The sequence below is a fragment of the Micropterus salmoides genome, unplaced genomic scaffold (assembly GCF_014851395.1).
Source record: "Micropterus salmoides isolate LMB-PRFRI ecotype aquatic unplaced genomic scaffold, ASM1485139v1 Ms_hic_scaffold_8, whole genome shotgun sequence".
NCBI classification, from domain to species: Eukaryota; Metazoa; Chordata; class Actinopteri; order Centrarchiformes; family Centrarchidae; genus Micropterus; species Micropterus salmoides.
The window spans coordinates 34,733,565-34,742,741 of NW_024044570.1; the positions used below are offsets into that span (position 1 = coordinate 34,733,565).

General features: G+C 41.7%; 1 protein-coding gene and 1 long non-coding RNA gene across 5 annotated transcripts in view; both read left to right on the forward strand.

Annotated features, from left to right (window-relative positions):
• LOC119894353 (Fanconi anemia group A protein) overlaps window positions 1-9,177 on the forward strand; it is a 41,044-nt gene that overhangs the window by 31,373 nt on the left and 494 nt on the right. For all 4 annotated transcript variants that reach the window (XM_038707058.1, XM_038707060.1, XM_038707057.1 and 1 more), the window contains 15 exons: window positions 946-1,149; window positions 1,299-1,372; window positions 1,487-1,615; window positions 3,783-3,861; window positions 4,027-4,202; window positions 4,324-4,429; window positions 4,593-4,652; window positions 4,755-4,859; window positions 6,485-6,600; window positions 6,790-6,949; window positions 7,343-7,405; window positions 7,785-7,878; window positions 8,088-8,163; window positions 8,697-8,832; window positions 8,916-9,014. In XM_038707058.1, coding sequence (XP_038562986.1) covers window positions 946-1,149; window positions 1,299-1,372; window positions 1,487-1,615; window positions 3,783-3,861; window positions 4,027-4,202; window positions 4,324-4,429; window positions 4,593-4,652; window positions 4,755-4,859; window positions 6,485-6,600; window positions 6,790-6,949; window positions 7,343-7,405; window positions 7,785-7,878; window positions 8,088-8,163; window positions 8,697-8,832; window positions 8,916-9,014 — 1,677 coding nt within the window. The remainder of the gene's footprint in view (window positions 1-945; window positions 1,150-1,298; window positions 1,373-1,486; window positions 1,616-3,782; window positions 3,862-4,026; window positions 4,203-4,323; window positions 4,430-4,592; window positions 4,653-4,754; window positions 4,860-6,484; window positions 6,601-6,789; window positions 6,950-7,342; window positions 7,406-7,784; window positions 7,879-8,087; window positions 8,164-8,696; window positions 8,833-8,915; window positions 9,015-9,177) is intronic.
• On the forward strand, window positions 1,628-3,714 carry LOC119894356. The gene is made up of 2 exons (XR_005442905.1): window positions 1,628-1,946; window positions 2,000-3,714. It is a non-coding gene; the product is annotated as an uncharacterized LOC119894356 (long non-coding RNA).

Here is a 9,177-nt window from a genome sequence, read left to right on the forward strand (position 1 = left end):
TGGCTAGCTACAGTAGCTAAAGACTGATCTACCAGGGTGCGGAGCCGGACTTCTAACTCACTGAGCCTCGCCTCCATGTCTATAAATAAACTACACTTATTACATGTACCATTACCGCTAAAGGAGGCAGAGGAGTAACTAAACATCTGACACACCAAGCAGGAGAAAGTAGGAGAGAGAGAGGGAGAAGGAGAAGCCATCGCTAGCTGCTAAGCTAAAGTCGCTAACGGCTAAGCTAAAGTACTGTAGCGTCAGTTACCAAAACTTTAGAACAACTATGAGATTGAACAGCAGTCACTAAAAGATGGAAAGAACTGTGAGTGCTTAGGCAAAATTACTGTAAAGAATAAGTGTTTAGCGAACAGTTGGCCGCTGTAATCAAACAAATGTAACTGTTATTTAGCGAGAGCAGCACAACACGGTACCAACACACAAGCACCGGAAACGGAAATGAGTCGACACGCTTACCGCAATACGTCAGCACGTCATGCAGTCCCAACCCCAGATGCAGGTGTCATCTTCAAATGGTGCATTTTGTCCAAGTAACACTCTAAAGCCCAAAAGTATTCAATTTATGATGATGATGATGATATAATATAAAATGGGATAAAGCCAATTTACATATTTGAGGAACTGGAACAGATAACAGGTTGGCCATTTTCCCTAATAAATGACTGAAAAGATTAATCATTTATCAAAATTGTCGATGATTAATTGTCTGTCGATTGATTAATCCGTTCATCTCGTTTCACCTGGCCTGATGCATACAACATCTCTCTACAGTTACCCTCCCACACATATCTTATTGGTAAAGTTAATAAAAGCTCCTCCTGCCTCATAATATCAAATGTTTGCATATTTCTACCTTCATGCCTACGTTCTAGATCTTATTCCATTATATTTGTATTAGTTAAACTCTCCATGTAACACTGTGTGTATTTTCAGCTTCTGTACCTCATCCCAAGACTGTTGCCTGAAGCCAGAAGAACTCCCATCACTGCTGCTGGTCCTGTTAGTGAATCCCAGGAGGAGAACCTGGCTGGCCTGTGGAGCAGTACCACAGACACCAGCAGCACCTGGAGGAAGACTGCTTGGTATCTGTGGAGGCACCCTGCTTTCTGTCAGCTAGAACACACACCACAGTATAAGGTAAAATGGTCCACTGGGCCGTTTGAATGGCTTAGTTAGTGCTGAATGGTGTGTAGAATATTATGTTCAGTGAGCATCAAAGAGCTTTGTTAATATTGTTTGTATGCTAAATTAAATAAAATGCTGAATTGATCTTATTGTTTGTCAAGTTGTTGTTCTCAGACTGGCTGGCTAACGAGCTCAGAGTACAGAGGAGTGAAGACGCTCTGTCAGACCCAGAACGGTAAGGCAGGAAACAAACACACACACACACACACACTCTATTACATTAGACGCCATAAGACATACAGAAGAAATAAATTCAGGACACATAGTAAATTTTTGTGTGTGTGTGTAGTCAGGAGTACCAGCAGTGGGCATGTTTGGAGCTTTACCTGCCTCGTCCTGAGGAGCAGGGAGGCTGTGGAGGAGACATGAAGAGCCTCTGCTCTCATCTGCTTAATGCCATCATGAACCAGCAGTTAAGGTGGGTAAACAGTGTCTCCCACACTTTACTTGGGCAGGCAGCCCAGGTATATTAACAGCTGCCCAGCCGTCCAGGTACAGTATATGAACAGCCACCCAGGTATATGAACAGCCACCCAGGTATATTAACAGCTGCCCAGCCGTCCAGGTACAGTATATGAACAGCCACCCAGGTATATTAACAGCTGCCCAGCCGTCCAGGTACAGTTTATGAACAGCCACCCAGGTATATTAACAGCTGCCCAGCCGTCCAGGTACAGTATATGAACAGCCACCCAGGTATATTAACAGCTGCCCAGCCGTCCAGGTACAGTATATGAACAGCCACCCAGGTATATTAACAGCTGCCCAGCCGTCCAGGTACAGTATATGAACAGCCACCCAGGTATATTAACAGCAGCCCAGGTATATGAACAGCAGCCCAGGTATATGAACAGCAGCCCAGGTATATTAACAGCAGCCCAGGTATATTTGGCGACACATGCGACGCACCAGCTGCTGTGAAATTGGAAAAATCCAAAAGACAAGAAATTTATAAAACATACTGCTGATAGAGAAAGTCAGCAGAGCAGACACACACAGAGAGACAGAAAGAGGCAAGGCAAGCCGGGGTGTTTGCAGTAAGAGACCAGAGGTGTAGATATGTGCGTGGGGAAAAGAGAACTGAAAGGAACAATGCAGATTTAAGTAGTGAATAAATAAGGTGGAGAATGAAGTAGAATTAAATGGTGAAATAAGACATATACCTGATTCCCCCTCCCCCACATTGTGTAGCTGGATGCTGCCGGCAGGTTTAATTCAGACACAGATTATTGTTTTCCATAGAAACCCTCCAAAAAAGGGTACTTTTGAGGTTAACATGAACAACACGTGAAGCGTGTAGTGTGGGCTGTTGACGTGACATGGCAATTTCACAGTCACAGAAGATAAAAGTTAATAACAATGATTTTGTCATGATTTAAAGTGCAGTAAATGGTTAAAACTGTGTTTGTTTTACAAGGACCTGTTGTTGTAAAAACAGCTTTGTTATTAGATTTTTTACATTTGTGAGCCAAATCTCAAAATTGTCCTATGGTGTGACTTGATGGTGCATGGTTCAATAAATTACAACTTTTATAAAATAAAATGATTGATAAATACCTCAGGCATAATGTTACACGTGTCTATTTTAGTAAATGGCAATCATTTATTTCATCCATATATTTCTGAAAGCGTAGGAGCTTGATACATTTGGTCACTGAAAACCATGTCCTCTGGTGTGACACAATATCTTAATTTTAATCGGGCAATTCAACAGACAACCTTATTTAATTGAAAGACCACATTAAAGTTAAAGGTACTGAAGCCCCCTGAGAAGCCCTTTTTCCGAACCACTATAAAAGTGTTAAGGTTTTTTGTCCTTTGGTGTGACAGGGCAAAATTTTTTTAAATTCAAAATTGTTTGTTAAAGTACATAATTATACTACGCTACCACTTTCCTCTGATATTGTTTGTATAGACATTACATATTGAAAGTTAAGTAAAAATGCTTTAATGTAATACCATTTACTTCCTCTTTAATCAAATAACCATTATTGTCCTTTAGTGTGATGTAATGTTCTATAGTGTGACACACATAAAAGAACCAAATATGTGTGTTTATCTCCAAATATCTTTAATGAAAACAGTTCAATATTTCATTAGGGGAGATATAGTCATCACTCATCATACATTTGTATAACTTTCAACAGTTTTGAAAGGATGAGATCAAAGTCTAACTCACTTGTATTCAAACGGTGCAAGTCCGAGTCCAATTCATGGGGAAAAATAGTATTATTCAAAATTTCTAATCCAGTAAATAACAGTATATGAAAAAAAAGTCTTCACAAGTCATCACACCATAGGACACATTTACAGTGCAGTTCAAAAGTCTTTACTCATCTGGTATGAAAAAAATCTGCTCAAGATCCAAGTGCTGTTACCTTACAGAAAGTGTGCTTAAGACTGCATGTAGAGCAGGTCGACTTGAATGACTTGAAAGAGATTTATTACATATACAAGTTCCTTCCTTATCTAACCTTATCTAATTATAAAATAAAAAACATGTAATATAAGTAAATATACCCCCCCCCCCCACACACACACACATTAGTATAAATGTAACTCTTCTATGTATTTTATGTCAACAGTAGCCAGAGCCTGGAAAAGCTAGATTACAGAGTGTCAGAAACCGGGACCTGTCTGCCAGACATCCTGTCCAGATTACAGGTGTGTACACTGTGGATGTGCTGTGTGTGTGTGACTTCAGTACAGCTGGAGTGAAAACAGTCTATCAGCCTGATGTTCTTCTATTAAATACATTCATGGGGAAAAAGCAGAGAAGTCGTCATGAAGGTGCCATTTAATCTGAAGAAACAATCCCTGTGTGTGTAGGAGTTTGTCTATGAGATGGAAGTGACTGACCTCTCTGGCAGCCGTGGAAGCAGAGCTGATGTGTGTGACTTCCTGTTCGAGTTGGTGTCTGAGAAATGCTCCTCCACAGCGACCTCAGCTTCACCGAGCATCAGCATCGAGCTCAGCCTGGAACACACACTGAACACTTGGAACAGGTACACACACAAATATATCATGCAGATCACCCCTATCATTTGTATTTGTATAGCCCCTGAAAATGTGTGTGTGTGTGTGTGTGTGTGTGTGTGTGTGTGTGTGTGTGTGTGTGTGTCACAGAGTACTGCTGGCTCTCCCAGCAGTGTTACTCATTAAAGTAAAGGCTGAAGGAGGCAGGATGACTCTGGAGTGTAACAACCTGATAGAACATGTCAACCAGCATCAGGTGAGCTGTGGAATTATTTTTCTAACCAGGCTTGAATACATTTCTCACCTAAATCTGATCAGCTGTTTGGAAAAATGGAGAAATGTCCGTTTCTGAAAAAATGTACTTTTTAGTGCTCACACCCTTCTTTGTCTTCGTTCCTCTCCTTCTGCTCATGGGACAGAGGAAGGTGTGTTCTCCAGCCGGCTTGCTGTCGTGCCATTTAACAGCACACCTCCTCAAAGTGAGAATCACTTTGCTAAAATCTAAAGAGAAATCAAATTTCAGATACATTTCGTACTGTATGTCCACGAATATAACTCTGCTGTCTGTGTTTCCTCTCCAGGGCGTGTTATGTGCCAGTGTACGTTGTGGACGCTCAGGGGAAGAAGTCAACAAAGCCTGGTCTCAGATCAGTCTCCGCTGTCCTCTGCTGCTGGTCTCTACAGTGGTACTGTTTGTTCTCCATACTGCTAATGAACTTAATTAACTTTTCCATGCTGACCTTAAGTCCTGAACACCTGGCTTCAATGAGTATGCTTATTATGGTTAAATACGCACACTGATGGTTTTGATTAGACATTCTGATTTGTCACTGCAGGAAAAGCACAGGTGCAAATAATAAAATGAAAGGTGGCTGAATTCCATGTAGCTGCTTCAATTTCTGGGTCCTCGTATTGTTCATGCCGGTTGACTGTCACACTGTAGTGGCTCACTAGGACACGTGACTAGAACAGACCAGTTAAAAACAGAAATAAGGCCCGAATCAGACAGAAAGCGTTTTGCAGGTTTGAAAAAGCGAGGCGCCTTTTCTGTTGAATTTGGAAAAGAGCAGTGCGCTTCGTTTTTTTATGTTGCTAGGCAACCACAGAATCAGCTGTCCTGTCAGTCTAATCAAAGATTGTCGCACCAGCGATCTGTAATCTTTGGTTTGCTGCTAAGTAATAACTGTCATATTAGCAGAAACTTGATCACAGCTCACAGGTCTGTGTCTTTTGTTGCTAAAAACATCTGCTTTAAAAAAAACAGAGAAACAGAGGACGCCTGCTCTGGCATTGTTTGAGGGTGAGAGGTGTGCAAACACGCAGGAGACATGGAAACAGAGATCTGTGTGGGTACATGAGACCGTCAGAAAGGGGAGACCATGGTCGTACCATCAGCTGGTCCAGGAGCTTCGTCTTAATGCTGGTCGGTTTAAGGCTTATTTTAGGATGAGTCGGGGACAGTGCGTTTTTCTCCGGACAATCTAAGCAACTGTAAACTTCCGTCACCACAACTGAGGGCCCGTCTCTCCATTCATTGGATTGGACAATGGAGAAAAACGCGAATGTTGTCGGGTGCTTTTCAGCTCAGAGTTGAATTTTTTTCAACATTGTGCGCTCAGAGCGCTGCTTCGAAACACAAGGCTACCCGCAAAACACTCACTGCCAATAGAAAACCATTTAAAAAGAGGCCTGTCACTGCAAAAAACACGTTCTGTCTGATTGGGCCCTAAGGCTGCCGTGTGGAACCTTTGTCTCCCCCTTCTGGCAGTGAGAATAATTACATAGCACTGTGGACACATGCAGATGATGGACTCTGCCATACTTGCTGCTATTGCTACAGTTGTTCCCCCTTTAGCTCTGGTTAACAAATCATCGCTGGTTGGCATAAAACACATCAGTACGAGTTCGCCAGCATGAGAACGTCACCACAGACACCAACCAGCGATAGGCTTAATCAGCATTGTGACACGGGCTTGAATGTAACGGACATTCATTATTAGTCCTGCGCTCCAGCTTTAAGTGTATTTATTACATATCAAGTTTTTCTTTTCTTCAATGAAGGCATCATTTTGCCCTTTTCTGTTGTTTCTGAGACTGTAGAAAATTATTTCACTCCAGTTTTTCATTTGTGTTATGAAAAATGTAAATCTTGAAGGTTCAGTGTGCGACTAAAATCACATGTACTGATTTACCGTCAATACATCCTTACGGCATTATTTTGATGACAACATGACATCATGATTACATGATATGGTTATTATCCCTGAGTAAGAAATTCATGATCATTTTGTGTGTGTGTGTGTGTGTGTAGCACTGGTGGGAACGTCTGTCTCCAGTGCTGTTGTCACTGTGGCATCGTCTATGTGATGGAGAGCCTGTACCAGAGCAGCTGCAGCGCCTCACTGACTCTCAGAACTGGGCCTGCAGGTAGAACCTGATTCTTATAAATCACCATCTCTGAATCCCTGATCCACCTCTCTCCATTTTAAGGGATAAAAAGAACTGGCTAAACGCCAGATTCCATTTCAGTGTCATTTTTGACTTTCTGGTGGTTTGTGTGTTGGTTGGTTCCCTTGGCTCATATAAAAGTGATTTTTAATTCTGTTTGGTGTTCAGTTTAAGAAGGGGCCTGCCGTCATCGCCAGTGCCTGCAGCTGCAGCTTTGGTGCTGGCTGCCAGCCTGCATCGTGCCTGGCGAGGCTGTGGGTGTGATAACCAGGACTTCAGTACTGCCCTGAAGATGCTGCAACCAGAGAAGGGCATACAGTACCGACAGGTGAGAGGGATTTCACCACCAAGTCCATCAAAACCAGCCAGTGTGTTTGTATATTTTTGTTTCCATTCAAAAACATAATCTTTATATACAGTGAGTTACAGTTGGTGTAATGCTTCATACTTCATGTCATATACTGTAGGTAATGGCAGCTGGTGATGGTGGGTAAACTGTATTCTGTAAATAATAGAAGGTTTGTTCTTTGTTACATTGTCTCTGATCATAGATAATAATAAAAACAATAGGCAGTTTACCTTTATGCTAATTAATGTTATTGAACCATTTCTCTAAGCCTTTGGACATGCGATGTTGAACCTGAGGGCCTCATTAGTGCTCCTGCTCTCTGGAAATGCACATTTCAGATGTGGATCATTTAGTTCTCATTTCTCCTTCCAGGTGCTAGTTTTTCTGCTTTTCCTGTGTGTGAGCGACCATCTGTCAGGACTCCTGTATCCTCAGGTAACAGGTGTAGGTTAGATGTAGCAAAGCTTTTGGGACTTGTATGCAGTTAGAGACAGGTCTGTGTTTGAGGCCTACCTCAGGTTGATAGACCTAATGAGCAAGTTGCACACTGACATTCAAAGCCCGAGAGGAAAAACATGTCTGTCTCACTCAGTTGTTTATCTAGTGTAGTAATTACATTGTTTAGAAATAGAACATGGCTACATAGTTAAAGGAATAGTTAGACATTTAGAAAAATACACATTTTCCTACCAAGTTAGATGAGAAGCCACTCTCATGTCAGGTTAAGCGTCCTGCTCAGGGACACATTGGTGGATTACAGTTGGAATTGAGAGAGCGTCTCTGTGTGACGTTATGTCTGATGTTATTTCTGTAGGAGAAGAGCCATCAGAAAGCCAGGACTTTGTGCAACGACCTTCTGCCTTTGTTGGTGGACTCTGGTGACTGGCTGCTCATCTTTAAATCAAATGGTACAGTGAATATGCTCTTAAATCACGCTCAACACAGAGCTGATAGTGTCATAGTAAGTCCGTTTAGCCCGGTAGTCATTATATGCAGATGCAATCTAATGTCAGCATTGACATTAAATGATTTTGTCTTGTGTATATTCATTTGTTATCATTTATTATTATTATTATTATTCATTTTTATTGGGCTATATCTTTTTCCCCAACTCTAGAACAAGGTGTTTACCAGTCCATTACCATGGTGACATCAGATGAATGTACTCGACTGATGCCTTGGGCCTTCTACAGGTTAGTTTTTAAAGTAGTGTTTTTAAAAATCCTATTCAAATCATATGTCTACCTCTACAGTCGCTGTAGATACTACCTGTAGTTACCCTCACAAGACAGTCAGCCAATAAAACAACTGGACAACAGGAAGTTAACTGAATGGCTGCTTCATGCTGTAGTGGGTCACTTGGTTTTGAAAGAAAGGCACAATTTTTGTTTATTAAACTAACATCAAATTGATCAGAAACACAGTGTAGACATTGTTAATGTTGTAAATGACTACTACAACGTGCCATTAAAACTCAGGGCTGGTGGATGCTGATAATGGGCCTCTGTAGATGTTTCATTACAAATCAGCTGTTTCCAGCCACAATAGTCATTTACAACATTAACAATGTCTACACTGTATTTTTGATCAATTTGATGTTAGTTTAATAAACAAAACATTTCCTTTCTTCTGCAAACAAGAAAGTGACCCCACAATGTGAAACGGTTGTGTACATGACATAAAAAAAAAGTTGCAGTTACACTCTGTAATGTGCATGTGTGTTTAGTCTGGTGCTCCAGCAGAGTGCTGAGCTGCTACAGAGAGCTATGTGTTGTCCTGGGTTCCTCCATACTGCTGTCCTCTGCTACATCAGTCTACTGCAGCTTTTCCTGGAAGGATACACACTTGCACCAGAAAATCAGGTGACTGAGCCTCAGATGATGCTCAATGTTGCTCAAACCTGGGACATTACTCTGATGTCAAATCTATTTAATTGCATTGGCAGATGGAGCCTTTCCAGATTCTGAGCCACTCCAAGCAGTTTCTTCTGAGAGCCATCTCACAGACACCTCCAGCTGCTCTGTCCTCCAGCCAACTCAGACAGGTAACCAACCAACAGATACAGATGTGTACTGTATGTGCAGTATTATGCCTTTTGGTAAAATCTTCTATTGACAACACCCACTCTTCTACCTCGTCGTCATCACTCCTTCCTGTCTGGCCTTTCTGCTGGGGGGTTTCCTGATCCTTCCTGTTTCCTGATCTAG